At 44.7% G+C, this 16,666-nt stretch overlaps 2 protein-coding genes across 4 annotated transcripts; one reads left to right on the top strand and one right to left on the bottom strand.

Moving 5' to 3' along the window:
• Positions 1-1,045: 1,045 nt before the first annotated feature.
• Positions 1,046-2,861, top strand: LOC145349701 (homeobox protein DLL-4-like). Its single transcript, XM_080198232.1, has 3 exons — positions 1,046-1,645; positions 1,776-1,957; positions 2,174-2,861. The coding sequence occupies exons 1-3, from the start codon at positions 1,324-1,326 to the stop codon at positions 2,471-2,473; spliced, it is 804 nt and encodes a 267-aa protein (XP_080054358.1). The 5' UTR covers positions 1,046-1,323; the 3' UTR covers positions 2,474-2,861.
• A 7,311-nt stretch (positions 2,862-10,172) lies between these two features.
• dlx1a (distal-less homeobox 1a) lies at positions 10,173-11,874 on the bottom strand. Of its 3 annotated transcripts, none has more exons than XM_080198234.1 (3): positions 11,565-11,874; positions 11,053-11,246; positions 10,173-10,424 (listed from the first exon to the last, which is right to left on the bottom strand). In XM_080198234.1, the coding sequence occupies exons 1-3, from the start codon at positions 11,872-11,874 to the stop codon at positions 10,173-10,175; spliced, it is 756 nt and encodes a 251-aa protein (XP_080054360.1). The 3 variants fall into 3 exon arrangements, with proteins under 3 accessions (XP_080054360.1, XP_080054359.1, XP_080054361.1); XM_080198233.1 differs by having other exon boundaries at positions 11,053-11,252; XM_080198235.1 differs by lacking the exon at positions 11,053-11,246 and having other exon boundaries at positions 10,329-10,424.
• Between the last annotated feature and the right edge of the window lie 4,792 nt (positions 11,875-16,666).

Below are 16,666 nucleotides of genomic sequence, written 5' to 3' on the forward strand. Positions count from 1 at the left end.
ATTGTCATTGACTTCAGGAAGTGTAGTGAAGGACACATCCCTGTCTACATCAACAGGGACAAAGTGGAAAGAGTCAAGAGCTTTAAGTTTCTAGGTGTCCAGATCACCAACAACCTGTCCTGGTCCCCCAATGCCAACACTATAGTTAAGAAAGCCCACCAACACCTCTATTTTCTCAGAAGACTAAGGAAATTTGGCATGTCCACTACGACTCTCACCAACTTTTATAGATGCATGATAGGAAGCATTCTTTCTGGTTGTACCACAGCTTGGTATGGTTCCTGCTTTGCCCATGACTGCAAGAAATTGGAAAGGTTTGTGAATGAAGCCCAGTCCATCACGCAAACTGACCTCCCACCCATTGACTCAGTCTACACTTCCCACTGCCTTGGAAAAGCAGCCAGCATAATTAAGGACCCCATGCACCCCAGACATTCTCTCTTCCACCTTCTTTTGTCCAGAAAAAAATATAAAAGTTTGAAGACAAGTACCAAGAACAGCTTCTTCCCTGCTGCTGTCAGACTTTGGAATGGACTTAGCTTGCATTAATTTGATCTTTCTCTACACTCTAGCTATGACTGTCATTCTCTCCTTCCTTTCTCTATAAACGGTATGCTTTGTTTGTATAGCGCAAGAAACAGTACTTTTCACTGTATCCCAATACATGTGACAATAATAAATCAAATCAGGAGGATGAAGGAGAGGGAGATGACGAGGATGAGTATGAAGGGACTGAGGGTGACGGTCAAGAGGGTGAGGATGAAGGTGGGGAAGGTAAGAATGAGGGTGAGGGGGATGAGTGTGAGGAGGATGAGTGTGAGTTGTTCTCAGTCTCCTGGCTCCGCCTCTCCGCACAATAGGGTATGCCGATTGGCTGCCACTTAGCAACCTGGCGACAGGCTGCGGTGCGGGTGCTTTAATGCTGAGTGTGGGAAGCTGCGGGAGAATTTGCACAATCCAGCCAGCGCTGAGTGTGTCTCACACAGCTCCAGAGCACTGAGAGTCAGCCAGCACCGAGTCTGTCTCACACAGCTCCAGGGCACTGAGACTCAGCTAGCACCAAGTGCACAGCATTGAGCCTCACTGAGTCTCACTGCACCGAGTGGGAGTCTCAGAACCTCACTGAACAGAGTGCAGAGCACTGAGTCTCACTGAGCACCGAGTCTCAGAGCACTGAGTCTCAACCAGCACCGAGTGAGTCTCATAGAGCTACAGAGCCTCAGACAGCCTCACTGAGCTGCAGAGACTCACGGAGTCTCACAGAGATGTTCTTCAGAACAACGGCCACTTCTTTCTGAGCGGAGATTTGTGTTTTCAATAACAATGACCGGAGTGTTTGACAGCCTTGCTGCAGATATGCATTCCAACCAGATTACCTCCAGTTATCACCCCATGCACAAGTCACAGGAATCTCCAAACCTGCCAGTGTCCACTGCAACTGACAGCAGCTATTACAACGGGCAGCAACAACAGCAGCACGGCCCCTGCGCCGGCTCACCTTACGGACAGCTCAACTACCAGTTCCATGTCGGTAACATGAACAACCTTTCGTACAGTGCCAAATCCTACGAAATTAGTTATTCCAATTGTTACAACTCCTACGGTTCCTACGCTTCGAGCAATTCGCCGGCAAACACTGATGTGGGTAGGTTAGTGTGTGTGTGCGTCGTTAGGACCATCCTTGAAACAAACAATGCGTCTGGATGTCTAGTTTGTCTTGAGTTTCTGACTTGTGTCTCTGTTTCTAAATGGGAATTTTTTTTTGTTGTTTTCAGAAAAAGACTGCGAGCCTGAAATCAGGATAGTAAATGGAAAACCAAAGAAAGTTAGAAAACCTCGAACTATTTATTCCAGCTTTCAGCTGGCTGCGTTACAGAGGCGATTTCAGAAGACCCAATATTTGGCTTTGCCGGAAAGAGCCGAGCTGGCGGCTTCCATGGGCTTAACCCAAACTCAGGTGAGACTCTACAAGGGAGACAGCATTGGAGAATTTAAAATATAGCGTCTTAACTCTTAAACCAAGCAGTTCTTTGAGCTCGATTAACTTAGTCAACTCGTTTAAGGAATACACTAAACTTTTGCAGTGCAAGTGTTTTCTAAACGCTTTGTACATGTTTTCCTAACACATTTTCCTAACACAGATGTTTTCCTAACTTTTTTTTGCAAAATCTAGGTAAAAATTTGGTTCCAGAATCGCCGGTCTAAATTTAAAAAAATGTGGAAAAATGGAGAAATGTCAAAGGAGCAGAATCTAAGCGCCGACGAGTCTCCCACGTGCAGCTCTCCTCTAGCCTGGGACTACTCTCCTCATCAGAGAATTAACAGCAACTCCAGCCTCACACAGAACAACGGGCCGCCCGCGGCCTTCCTCGGGAACTACTCCTGGTATCCTGGTTCAAACAGCGCTTCACAGATCCATTCAACCCCCATCCTTCAACATCAGCCCACTATCAACCCGGGAGCAATATACTGAGCCCAGAGTACTTACTGCAAGACCACCACTGGTTAGAGACTGATAAAGCCTTCCTAAAACAAGGACAATTCAAGCGTTTGCAAACAAACATTGTTTTTTTTAAATAAACTGCAAGTACCGTCCTTTATAATGTTTGTAATAACTGGTGCCTTTGCAAATGACCTCATTTTCTGAAGGGACGGTGTGGTATTAAGATGAACTGTAGACAGTTCAGTGCTCGATATTAAAGTTCGCTATGTTAGAGGATCGTAAATAATCTGTAAATAATTACATTCTTTCGTGCAGAACTACCTGAATACGAATGTGCATCTATTGGATTATTTGTTGTGATATAAACCATGTTATTATTGTGTTACTTTTGTAGCGGCGCCAATGATGTCTTGAGTTCTGAGTTACTGTACCATTGATATGTATCCGTTGTTTCAACACTACATTTAAAGGTTTTTTTTGAAATTGTGCTACTGATTTTTCCACAGGCCATAGATTTGGAAAAATAACTATTTTTATTTATTCTATAAAAACGACTTCTTTACAGTGTTGCTTTTATGAAAAGAAATATATTATTTAAATAAATATTGTTTAACTGTTATTTCTATTGTTGCTAGTTTAATGACAAACCTTTGGTCGAAGTAATTTTTATTAAAAAAGGAGAGAATGTTTCTTTTGATTTTAGTTGAGTTGTTTTATTTAAGCAAATCGCCCAGTAATGGTTCAAGGGATTGGAACGTTGTCCAAATGTTTACCAGCAGTAAGATGCCAGTTTGGGATGACACAAAGTGTTGTAGTTTAGTCGTGTGTTACTAACGTGCAGGCTCCGATTCTTACAACACAGTACTTGTTTTGCAGATTAAAGATCTGTACGAATTGCGGCGGCAATGCTTTCGTGCAGACAGACATCAGTCAACCGCATGTTCTCTACTTTAGACCCTGCTCCTCCTCAGAGCTGGCGCCCGACAAATTTATCTCATAAATATTCCCTCTGACGTAACTGTTGGCGAAGCAGGTTGGAAGTGGAGTAATGAGTTGTTATCGAAATTCCCTCTTAGTGTGCTTTGGGAGTAAGTTATTCGGGAGGAGGTCGAGATGTCCAGTTTGGCCGCAGTGACTTGCGTTCTCAGCTGGCTCACACAACTCATTCTCACGCAGAACAACTGTGTTCAGAGATACACCCCCACTGTAGTGGCACCCTGTTTTCACATTTCACTCCCAACTCTCCGCCGTCGGCGAAGCAATTTTTCCCAGTTCAAAGCAGGGTGAATAATTAATGTGCATAATAACCACTTGAAAGATTCTCGAAGAAGACTTAACATTGTCACTGAAACTAAATGGATGACAAAGTGCTGGAAGAAGACCGCCCCTCCCCCCCCCCCAACCTTTGGATTTTAGTTAACAACAAGACAACTTTTCTTTTCCCGAGACTTGCATGTAGTTGATGATTAACAGAAGCCCAAGACTCTGGCCTCAGGCGGAGAGTTTAACACTGGTTGTTAAAGGCACGCAAAGCGTATTGGCATGTGAGTTTCGAGGGGCTAGCTTGGCTCAGGAGCGAGTAGACAAACTGGAGACAGAGCTTCTCTCTGTAGCTTTTTTTTATTAACCACGAGAGGCACAAATCGGCTGAAAGGGCCCCGAGCAAACCACTTGTAAGCGCAGTTAACAGCGAAACCACAGAAACAGACCTCTCTGATCCAGTTGGAGTTTTGTTTTCTGGAGAGCTTTGCCTTTGGGCCGGTGGAGGGCGGGGGTGGGGGTGGGGGGTTGATTCTAAATATTAAATTCTATCGGAATATCCATGTAAAATGGGAACTGCGCACATTCCAGCACGTGATCCTGTTGTTGGTAGATAGAAACCCTCCCGATTCAATTAGTTTGACAACACATTACCTGAGCTTCAGGGCAGTATAATGTGCAACAATGAAACAATGTCTGTAATAAAATTTGGACACAAACGGGTTTCACTATTCCACACTCTAATGCGGCGAGCACCGTCATTTGAAACGCGTGGTCATGAAAACACAATCGTATAGTTTGCAAAACATCTTGATATAGGCGCGTCATCTTTATATCAACATTAACCCGTCAGAACTCGCACAGAAACGGGCGCCCGTTTTTCGATGATAGAATATTGGGGCTGTAAATGGCCGGTGTTACATTATTTCCCGTTGCCGAATAGACACACATTATTGACAAGGGGAACTACCATCTGAAAGAGAATCTGTACATTTTCAAATTTTTCACAAAATTGTCTTTGTCAATAGAAACTGTAACAACTACAATCTGAAAAGTGGAAAAGCTAGCCTGATACACGGTTGAGTGATTTTTAAGGAATACACGGTAGCAGCAAATATAGTAGTTTCAGCTGATATGTTAACAAACTTATTTAGACTGATCTCTTAATCGGGTCTAAAGTGCGGACAAAATATAATTCTTACAACATTCCGTTCGATTGTCTAACCCTTTATTTTGTTCTTGTAATTGACCAGATAACACAGAAATAACCAAAGGATAGGATTCCCTGAATACTGTTTACGTTTCTTTAATATAATTTCCTGTTTGGTTTAATACATATGGGTGTAATCGAGACGTCTGTGTTTTAGTTAGGAAACAGGGGGACCGTCTATGTTCGAAATTGTAATCAATAGAATCAAAACAATGTGTTTGATTAGGAATCAATGATTTAAACTGGCAACGCTGAAATATTGTGCGTGCTGGGGTGGATTATATTAGTTAACCTCGCAGTTTCTATTAAAACGGGGCGAGTGGCACCTTTTCTACATAGCTTGTTCAGAAGCTCTGTAATAAAGCATTTAATAAACGTTGAAGGTCCTCAGTTATTTTCCTCGTAAAATCTGATGCATTTTAAAAAGAATTGGGCAGCATAATGAAATATATGAAAATTGTTAGGGAATGTGCCCTGTGGTCTGTGTACACACATGGAGCGAAAAAAAGTCCCTTGAAAATATTCGGTTCGTCGTTACAGCTGAACGAAACGTAAAAATGATTTGCTAAATCGACATAGTGATTAGGGCGTCGTGTATATTATTTAGATCTTATCCACACTGATAAGGTAAGGCATAACACGGCTCTAGAAAAATATCGACTGAAAGAATCGTTTCTATTTTGTAAGATTGGCTCACTGGCTTGTGTTAAAGATCTGCGGGATTTCTAGCTCGACAGGGCGAGCAGAAGTACTAAAAGTCGAATCCTTTTCAGGAATAAGGCCGTACTTTGTCAGTTGATTGCTGCGTTACAAGATGTTCCCCTTTTCTTCCCCGGGGCTGTCACGTTGAGACTCTTACAAGAATACCCTGGGGATGGTATAACTAGGGATATCCGCACTCCCAGACAAGCCGACCCCTTTTTGATATCTGACACATCCATTCCTATCTATAGGTTGTGTGGGGGGGGGGGGGGGGGGGGCGGTGGTGGGGGGGGGGGGGGTGGTGTCTCCATTCTGACTGGGGAAAGAGATATATAATAAGAAGTTCAAATAGTTGCTAGATTGAGGCGCGCCCTCAGACAATCTTATGTCATGTGGTAGAGTCACTTCCGGAATCCTGGGCAGTCAATTTGGACATTTTTTTAGAATTTCCTCTCTAAACTTTGCACTGAAACACAACTGTAATTTTATCCACATTCGCTTGAGTTTGAGCTTGCCGGCTCTCGTAGCTGAAAGCCTGCAATTACTATATAATTCTTCGCAATTTCACATGTCCTAATATGGACTGTAATTTTTGCGCAAGACAATTTCCTGCTATTTCAAGCATCAACATTGTCAAAGTTGTATGTACATAATAAATGGGAATATCAATGCATAGTTTTTAGCATAACATCTTGACTCCTCGATAATTATATCCGTTTGGAGCCTACGCAGAATAGCTTGAATTGCATGGTAAACCGGCTGTTCGACATTTTTTTTAAAAAATTGCTCATAATTTCGAAAGATTACCAAGTTGTGGAGAGCAGAATGTCATCAGCGTAATGAAGAGTAAACATTTATGCTAATAATCTGCAATTTTTTCATCAGCTATAAAGACAGAGGCTATAGCAGAAATGCAATCATATTCTGCAGCCGCGTCCTGATTCCCAGCCTTTTAGAGAGGCGCTTTAGTGGATCTACCGGCAGAAACACACTCACATCAGATGTATTTTCCCCCCCCTTATCTCCATAGCAAAACCTGACACCATCACTTAGTTTAAAAAAAGGCCGACCAGGTTGTCTGAAAGGAACAAGGTAAGGGGATCAACTACTTTCTCTACAGTCAGTACGTTTAAACAGCATTCAAATAATGTGGGGTCCTTACAGTGAGCTATACAGTTCCAAATAGGTGGGCTAATGCAAAGAGGGAACTAATTCTTGCGTTAAACGCGGAACGGGAAACTAGGTGTGGCGACGGGTATATGATTAAACCATTTTTATGAAGACATCTGGAGACGTCTCCTAAACGATTGAAGTGACGGATTTATTTTAAATGTTTCTATTCACTAATCGACACTAATCAGAGATTCTGGACTATCACTCAGCAGCCCCTTTTTTGCCGCAAATTCTGTCAGAGATTTGAATCTTACAAAACGTTTTCTTATCATTTGATTCGTAGCCATGAACAATGAATGTTTATGCTCGGCGGCTGCTGTATTTTACGATGTAACCGCCTCCCCCGTGTTAGCACACAAGATGCTGCATATCTAACTATATTTTAAACACGTTTCTAGATACAATGCTAAAATTTGTAGCATGCTAGAGTAAAACAAAACGAAACAGTTATTATTCAGATGATGCGTCCATGTGGATTCTGCTGTTTGTTAATGATGTTTGTTGTCAGGGAAGGCCGTATTGCTATCCGTAGAATTTACTTCTTGGAATTTTCCGTAGGTCGCTAACGGATTTTCCCTCCAGGGACTGTTTAAGACTGTCTTAAACATTCTAACTACGGATGAAAAAGTATTTTTAAAAATAGTAGAATTGAAAGATTTCCATTTGTGGAAATAGTAAACACATGCCGACTTGTCACATCGGGAACTTTAAAAACACAACCTTTACCTGCCTGGTTTCTCTTTGCAACAAAATTGACATCTGTGTGACTTTGGCCATTAGATGTTAAAGAAAGGTAGGCGAGAGATCAGTGTGCTAGAGCGAGAGAGAGAGCGCTCGTTGAGCATTTTCCTTTACTCTATCTTTTCATCGCGTCTTACTAATTTTGAACAGTTCCCTATTGACAATTCTTCTCCATACACCTGCAGGCAATTTGCAGACCTCATGACAAACGGAGTTCCGAATTTCAAAGATGGAAAGCACACCTATTTCAGTTTAGTGCTTCTTTCTCAATGCTATTCAAATTTGGCTTTCACTGCAACCTCTTTTGTTAATGCAAAGATTCCCCGGGCGAAAAAAAATTGCTCATAATTACCCCAATGATACGAAACTACATTAGAATAAATAAACTCAAAATTACTGTAATTATAGTCCGTTTGATGGCCTCGGCTTGTAATCAAGTAGAGAATATAGCTCAATAATGCCGAGCCTCTTGCTTGCAGCTGTATGCGCGCTTGGGAGCTTTTGGCAGAATACGTTCATTTGTTCTTCGCTAAGCCGCAAGCTTCATTTACAGAAAAAAAAGTTTTGTCTAAAACGCTACGCACCTCCCTTTTCCAAATCTTAGTCCTCCCAAAAAAAGTTACGATCGTTAAGCTTGAACACTAGATTTAACCATCCGCCTTTTAATCTGTGGAACATTCTCAGCCCGAGATGCTGATCAATTCGTTTAAATTAAAACGTAAAGCACTTGTCGTGTGTAATAACCGGCGCCTCTTCAATCCGTTTACAATGTACCCAAGTTCGACAATTTTTCTTAGAATGAATGAATTATATATAAACATTGTATATTCCATTACAATGGAATATACTCTCCCTCTCCCCAAAGATGCTGTCAGCCCTGCTCAGATTTTCCAGCATTTTCTGTTTTTGTTTCCGACTCCAGCATCTGCAGTACATTGCATGCTACGTGTTTATTTCCGTGTTTTAGTGTATAATACCATTACTTCGTTATATTTTAGTAGAACCTGGGCATTATATTAAGCTTTGTTGTGATCTGTGCAGTGTACAAACCCGTACACAGACAATATGCACACACCATGTGCCTGTATGGTATACACACAGACACATGCATACATACAAATGGGAGTAGCTATATATCTAGAATGAAGGACTTCAGGAGATTAATGGGCACACGGGCGGATTGAATGGTATCCCTACAGACACCAGTTGTGGTAATATTGGCATCTTCTCTACCTCTCCCAAGATGTTGATGGTGAAGGCGCACTCATTGCTGAAAAAGCGCAGTTAGCCCATCATCCCCGAACAACAGCTCCTTTGAAGTTCCCAGTTTGTTGCTTGTAGAAATGACACAGCTTTCAACTCCTCTGAACAAACCGCAGGGGGTTTTTTTCGGCAGCACCTGCTTCTCTAGTCAATTATTTAGTTAACACAGGAGTGGCTTCCTGTCATTCAAGGCTGAAAAAGAGATGCATTGTACGCCAAAAAATATATAAAAGAGCGAATAAGAGCGATAGACGCGTCTGAAAAGCAAAAGTGCTTTAATTGCTGCAAAAATAATTGCACCCAATTGAGAGTAGCACAGGTTAGACGTGACACTGAAAGTAACGTTTGACTGTAACAAAATAATCCGATCCCACATCGTGAGCGGCCGGACTGGTCAGAAACAAAGCGAAATTACATTATTTAGAATAATATTAGCTTACGATTCCCGCTTTTAGGTTACCCGGCAGTTAAATCTCTAACGAAACAACAGGAGGAAAATAACTTTAAGACAATTCCCTGAGTCGGTGTGCATTTAAATATAAAAATATATCGGGAAGTTAATTCGCGTTTCCGACTGGCCAATGCTCACAGACGGAGGATGTTATTTGATCGCCTCTCCTGGTTGATTGCAATGTGTAAAGTGGAGAAGAAGGAATTATTGAAAGCATTGAGATGATAGTGAATGTATTATGTCAGGAATTCTCTACAGTTCTGTGTTAATGAATGAGAACACAGAGGCTTTCATATTGCAACTGTCGTTCAAAATCATAATTTTACTGTCTTTGAATGGACTTTATAATATATTTACAAAGATTCAAAGATACAAAGCAATAAGTTAACATTATCAATATAAAACTAAACCTTTACATTTAGAACGCTAAACACAGTGTTTTTTCAGCAACACGTTTCAATTTCACAGGTAAATATTAAGATCCCATTTCACAATGTATCATGTACACTCCACACAATACCAAAAAAACGCTAAATCTGTGCAACATATTTAAATAATGATATGTACAAAGAACGGTGACTGCGTGCAGTAAGAACTTCCCACTGTCATGAATTCTGCGCTGCATAGCCAGTCATTCGTTTACAGACCTAAAATCCTAAAAGGGGAGACGGTACTCGATACAAAGCCTATTTCAGAATAGGGATCTGCAACAAAGGCTTGTTAACTGTCCCAGGGATTATGTCTCAGAGTCCTGGTGCTGGAGGTCTGCTCTGAATGTGGAGCCGATGGATACTGAGCCGAGCTGTCAGCTGGCAGGATTGGGAAGTCGCTCCGCATCACATCTGTGCGTGTCTGCTAAGGGCATGGTGCACTTCAGAAATTGCTTTCTTGGTTATTGTCCTTGCTCGAACGGGGCGAGTGCGGCTGTCTTACATCAGTTGGGGCTGCTGCATAGATTCCTGGTGCGCTGGAGGATACCACGATGTGTAGCTGGGAATGTAGTTTCCCGGGGTCCCTGTGGAGTTCTTGCCAGCAGATGAGGTGTTCCAGACGGGTGGAACCGGAGGGGAGGATCCGGTTAGGCCCCTGCCGTTGGCAAGAGCGCTGTTCTCTAATGCACCATTCCCCTGTTTCATCAGCTTCTTAAACTTAGAGCGCTTGTTCTGGAACCAAATCTTTACCTGTTTAATATAACAAACGTCTTTTAAGTATTCAAAAATACAGCAGACAAGACTTTTAGTTGTCTTATATAAACATTTATCAAACCAGAATTTAAATGCGAAAACTACCAAACGTGTGAAAAGTCCAGTTACCTTAAATAATTCCAAAATATTAGCACAAAAACCTCCTTCGAATCAAGCAGCCAATGCAGCCACAAGAAGTGAACTTTCCTAAACACCTCAGCCCACAGATGAGAACTATAATGTTATCATCTGAGCAACATGACGCGTTTCTTAGAGCGACTTGTTGAAATTATTTCCCAAATAATTGGCCTAGGCTTTAAGACATACCAGGGCACCCTGCATTCTCTATTAAATGGGCAGATTGGTGAAGCGGCTGTGTGAATGGTCTCCATGTATGTACCATTTTATGGATTTGAGTTGCATTTTATTACAGTGTTTCAAGCTTTCACTGATGTACACAAATACTTGGATTTGTGTCTGGGAAGGGCACACTTGTGTCGTTTTAGCTTAACCTTCTCCTCAACTCTGTATCAGGGTTTATGCCTGGCTCTGCCAGACGGTGTGATTTATTCGATGTAAGGTCGGGCCCAAGAGCTTTGTATTTTCAGTTTAATATCTTCGTTACCTGTGTCTGTGTCAAGCCCAGGGAAGCAGCGAGCTCGGCTCTTTCAGGCAGGGCCAGGTATTGGGTTTGTTGGAACCGTCTGTTCAAAGCCTGCAGCTGGAGACTTGAATAAATGGTTCGGGGCTTGCGGATTTTTTTCCCTTTCCCATTAAACCTGACTTCCCCACTCTCCACCACAGTACCTTTATCTGATTCTGCTCCTGCAAGAGAAAGAAATTGACATAGCAATGCACATCCAAATACATAATTACCTACAACAGAACAACAACGCATTTAGCACAGCAGTTAAAAGTTTGTCTATTTTTACTAGCGACGGTTTACGTATAATTACCCATAATTGCATGCATTGTTTATAGTATTACGCAACAAATAATTACAAAGATCCGAGACTGAATGATGCGAATTTGTGTGTTACAAATTTCCTCCCTGGGCTGCTTCAAATGCTGCTCTCCTGCCTCTCACCTATTTCACAGCAATTAGATTTAGCGATTGGGCGCTGCTGCCGCGCTTACCTGTGTCCTCTAACCGCGTATGGACCAGACTGGAGTTGTTTTGGTACGATTGCACTGAGCTGATGTAAGGGTTAGTGGAGTGGTTATTCACTGAGTTGACATAGGGGTAGCCCAGAGACCGGGAGAAGGAAGAAGCGGTGTTGTACGAGCTGTCATGTTGAGAGTGGCCGGCAGAGTGTAAACAGTGCATGGAGTAATGTCCGTGAGACATGGGAGGCGACATTTGTTGAGTTGGTGGGCCAAACTCCATAAAGACCGCTTTACTGGAGACCGGGCTGCCGACGCTCTCTGACATCGCAGTCATGGTCATCGTTCGCCTCCCAGCTTGTCACTTCACTCCTTTTCCTGCCACTACTCCCTCCGGCCGAGCAGGATCCCAATTTAAGCGAATCTTTTTTTTCACTCTCCATTCATAAGAAAATGGAGTTTTGGGGTTGACAAAGTGGAGGCGAAGCTGTGAATAAAACAAGCAGCCCTCCCAGCTCAGCCCGGCTCCTCATGAATATTCATCACTGCCAAGCGCTCATTGGCCCGCCCCACCAGCTGCCCCTCTCATTGGCTGCACGCAGCTTCGCTCCGGCACAGCGGCGTCGGGGCTGGAAACTCTCCCTCAGTCTTTCAGTCCCTCCAAACTCCCTCCATCCCGCCAAACTCCCTCACTCCCTCCAAACTTCCTCAATCCCTCCAAACTCCCTCCAAATTCCATCAATCCCCTCCAAAGTCCTTCAACCCCCTCCAAACTCTCTCCAAACTCCCTCAATTTCCTCCAAACTCCCCAATCCCTCAACCCCCTCCAAACCCCTTCCAAACTCTCTCCAAACTCTCTCAATTCCCCTCCAAACTCCCTCAATCACCTCCAAACTCCCTCAATCCTCCAAACTCCCCCAGTTCCCATCAAACTCTCTGAAATCCCATCAAAATTCCCTCAATTCCCGTCCAAACTACCCCAATAACCTCCAAATTCTCTCCTTCAATCCTTTGCTATAGTCCCTCCAAACTCCCTCAATCCCTTCCTATAGTCCTTCAAAATGCCCTCAAATCCCCTCCAAACTCCCTCCAAACTCTCTCAATCCCCTCCAAACTCCCTCAATCTCCTCCAAACTGCCTCCAAACTCCCTCAATCCCCTCAAAACTCCTTCAAACCCTCAATCCACTCCAAACTCCCTCAATCCTCTCCAAAGTTCCTCCAAACTCCCTCAATCCCTTGCTATAGTCCCTCCAAACTCCCTCAAATCACCTCCAAACTCTCTCAATCCCCTCCAAATTCCCTCAATTCCTCTCCAAACTCCCTCAATCCTATCAATTCCCGCTCCAAACTCCCTCAATCCCCTCCAAATACCTAAATCCCCCAAGATTCCTCAATTCCTCCACACTTCCTCCAAACTCCCTCAATCCTTTCAAATTCCCTCAATTCCTCCAAACTCCCTCCAAACTCCCTCAATCTGTCCAGACTCCCACAATTCTCACTCAATTCTCCCCAAACTCCCTCAATTCCCTTCCAAGCTCCCACAATCCCTCTAAACACGCTCAATTCACCTCTAAATTCCATCCCAACTCCCTTAATCCCCTCTTATAGTCCCTCTGAATTCCCTCAATCCTCCAAACTACCTCAATCCCCTCCAAACTCCCTCAATTCGCCTCCAAACTCCCTCAAATCCCCTCCAAACTTCTTCAAATCCCCTCCAAACTCCTTCATTCACTCCAAACGCCCTCAATTCCCCTCAAAAGTCCCTCCACTCTCCCTCAATTCTCTCAATCCTGTTCCAATCTCCCTCAATTCCCCTCCAAACTCCCTCAATCCATCCAAGCGCCCTCATACCCCCTCCAAACTTCATCCACTCTCCCTCAATTCCCCTCCAAACTATCTCAATCTCCCAAACTCCCTCAATCCCTCCAAGCTCCCACAATCCTCTCTCAATTCTCTCAAATCCCCTCCAAACTCCCTACATTCCCCCAATTCCCTCCAACAGTCCCTCAAAACTCCCTCAATCCCTCAAAACGTCCTCCATTCTCCCTCAATTCCCTCAAATCCCCTCCAAACTCCCTCAATCCTCCCTCCACTCCCTTATAACTCCCTCAATTCCTTTCCAAACTCTGTATACTCCCTCAAAACTCCCTCAATCCCTCAAAGCTCCCTCAAATGCCATCCAAACTACCTCAATCCTCCCTACACTCCCTCAGAACGCCCTCAATTCCCTTCCAAACCCCCTACATGCCCTCCAAACTCCCTCAGTGCCCTATAGTCCCTCAAAACTCCCTCAATTCCTCCAAACTCCCTCAAAACTACCTCAATTCCCCTCAAAACTCTCTCAATCCCCTTCTATAGTCCATCCAAACTTCCTACATTACTTCAAAACTCCCTAATTCCTCCAAACTCCCTCAATCCTCCCTACGCTATATCAAAACTCCCTCAATCCTCCAAACGCCCTCCACTGTCCATCACTCCCTCCAAATTCCCTCCACTCTCCTTCAATCCTTCCTACACTACCTCAATAATTCCCTCCACTTCCTCCAAGCTCCTTCCACCTCCTCCAAATTCCCTCCACTCTCCCTCAATCCTCCCTAGACTCCCTCAAAACTCCCTCAACTCCCTCCAAGCTCCCTCAATCCTCCCTACACTCTCTCAAAACTCACTCCACTCTTCCAAGCCCCCTCCACTCTACTGCTACTCCCTCCATTCTCCCTCAATCCTCCCTATATTACTTCAAAACTCCCTCAATCTCTCAATTCCCCCTCCACACTCCCACAATTCCCCTCCAAACTCCCTCAAAGCTCCCTCAATTCCTCCAAACTCCCCCAATTTCCCCTACTCTCCCTCCAAATTCCCTCCACACCCTCCAAACCCCTCCACTTCTCCTACAGTCCCTCAAAACTCCCTCCACTCTCCCTCAATTCCCTTCCAAACTCCCTAATTCCCTCCAAACTCCCTCCTCATTCCCTCCAAACTCCCTCAATTCCTCCTATAATCCCTCCATACTCCCCCAAACACCCTCAATCACTCCTTTCACTATCTCCAAACTCCCTCAATCCCCCTATAGTCCCTTCAAACTCCCTCCACTCCCTCAATCATCATTCAATCCCTCCAAACTCCCCCAAATCTCCCAAACTCCCAAGTTCCCTTAATCCTCCTCTGCTCTCCCTCAATCTTCCAAACTCCCTTCACTCCCTCCACTCTTCCTCAATTCTCCCACACTCCTCCAAACTCCCTCCACACTCCCTCAATACTCCTCCACTCCCTCCACTCTCTCTCAATCCTCCAAACTCCCTTCACTCTCCCTAAATCCTCCAACCTCCCTTCCAAACTCTCTTAATCCTCCTATAGTCCCTTCAAACTCCCTCCAAATTCCCTCTACTCTCCCTCAATCCTCCTTGAAACTCCCTCCACTCTCAATCCTCCCCACTGCCTCCACTCTCTCAACCCTCCCTCAACTCCTCTATACTTCCTCCCTACTCCCTTAACTCCCTCCACATCTCCTATACTCCCTCAACACACCCCAACACTCCCTCAACTCCCCTATACTCCCTCCACATGCCCTCAATTCCCTCAACACTCCCTCCACTTCTCCTATACTCCCTCTACACTCCCTCAACCCTCTCCACACACTCTCCATTTCTCCTATTCTCGCTCAACACTCCCTACACTCTCTTATACTCCCTCCACATCCTTCAATTCCCTCAACACTCCCACCACTTCTCCTATACTCCACATTCCCACAACTCTCATCTCAACTCCCTCCACTCCTCTTATACTCCCTCCACACTCCCTTAGCTCCTCCTGTATTCCCTCCACATTCCCTTAGCTCCTCCTATACTCCCTCCACACTCCCTCAACTCTCCTACAATCCTCCTACACTCCCTCAATTCCATCTGCATCTCCTCCTAGACACCCTCAACTCTCCCACAACTCCTCCTATACTCCTTCCACTCTCCTTCATCTCCTCCTATACTCCCTTCACTCTCACTCAACTCCTCCTATACTCCCTCCACTCTCCATCAACACTACCTCAACTCCTACACTCCCTCAACTCCCTCCAAAACTTCTCCTATACTCCCTTAACTCTCCCTCCACTCCCTCTTCAGTCCATCAACTCCCCTATACTCAATCCACACCCCTTCAACGCCCCCTACACTCCATCCACAATCCCTCACCTCCCCTACATTCCATCCACACTCCCTTAACTCCGCCACACTCCATCTACACTCCTTCAACTCTCCCTATGCTCCATAGACAGCACGGTGGCACAATGGTTAGCAGTGCTTACAGTGCCAGGGACCTGGGTTTGATTCCTGGCTTGGGTGATTGTGTGGAGTTTGCACATCTTCCCTGTGTCTCCGGGTAGTCTGGTTTCCTCCCACAGTCCAAAGATATGTGGGTTAGGTGAAATGGCCATGCTAAAATGCCCCTAGAGTAAGGGGGACTAGCAGGGTAAATACGTGGGGTTATGGGGAAAGGGCTTGGGTGGGATTGTGGTCAGTACAGACCCAATGTGCCAAATGGCCTCCTTCTGCACTGCCAATTCAATTCCATCTACAGTCTCTTAACTTTCCCTACACTCCATCTACACTCCCTCAACTCCCCCACACTCCATCAACTCCCCCTACACTCCCTCAACTCCCCCTACACTCCATCTACACTCCCTCAACTCCCCTTCACTCCATCTACACTCCCTCAACTCCTCCTACACTCCATCTACACTCCCTCAACTCCCCCACACTCCATCAACTCCCCCTACACTCCCTCAACTCCCCCTACACTCCATCTACACTCCCTCAACTCCCCTTCACTCCATCTAAACTCCCTCAACTCCTCCTACACTTCATCTACACTCCCTCAACTCCCCCTACACTCCATCTACACTCCCTCAACTCCCCCATACTCCATCAACTCCCCCTACACTCCCTCAACTCCCCCTACACTCCATCTACACTCCCTCAACTCCCCTTCACTCCATCTACACTCCCTCAACTCCTCCTACACTCCATCTACACTCCCTCAACTCCCCCTACACTCCATCTACACTCCCTCAACTCCTCCTACACTCCATCTACACTCCCTCAACTCCCCTACGCTCCATCTACACTTCTTCAATGTCCCGTACAGT

The sequence above is a fragment of the Carcharhinus amblyrhynchos genome, chromosome 11, assembly GCF_965287045.1.
Source record: "Carcharhinus amblyrhynchos chromosome 11, sCarAmb.v2.hapA, whole genome shotgun sequence".
NCBI lineage: Eukaryota > Metazoa > Chordata > Chondrichthyes > Carcharhiniformes > Carcharhinidae > Carcharhinus > Carcharhinus amblyrhynchos.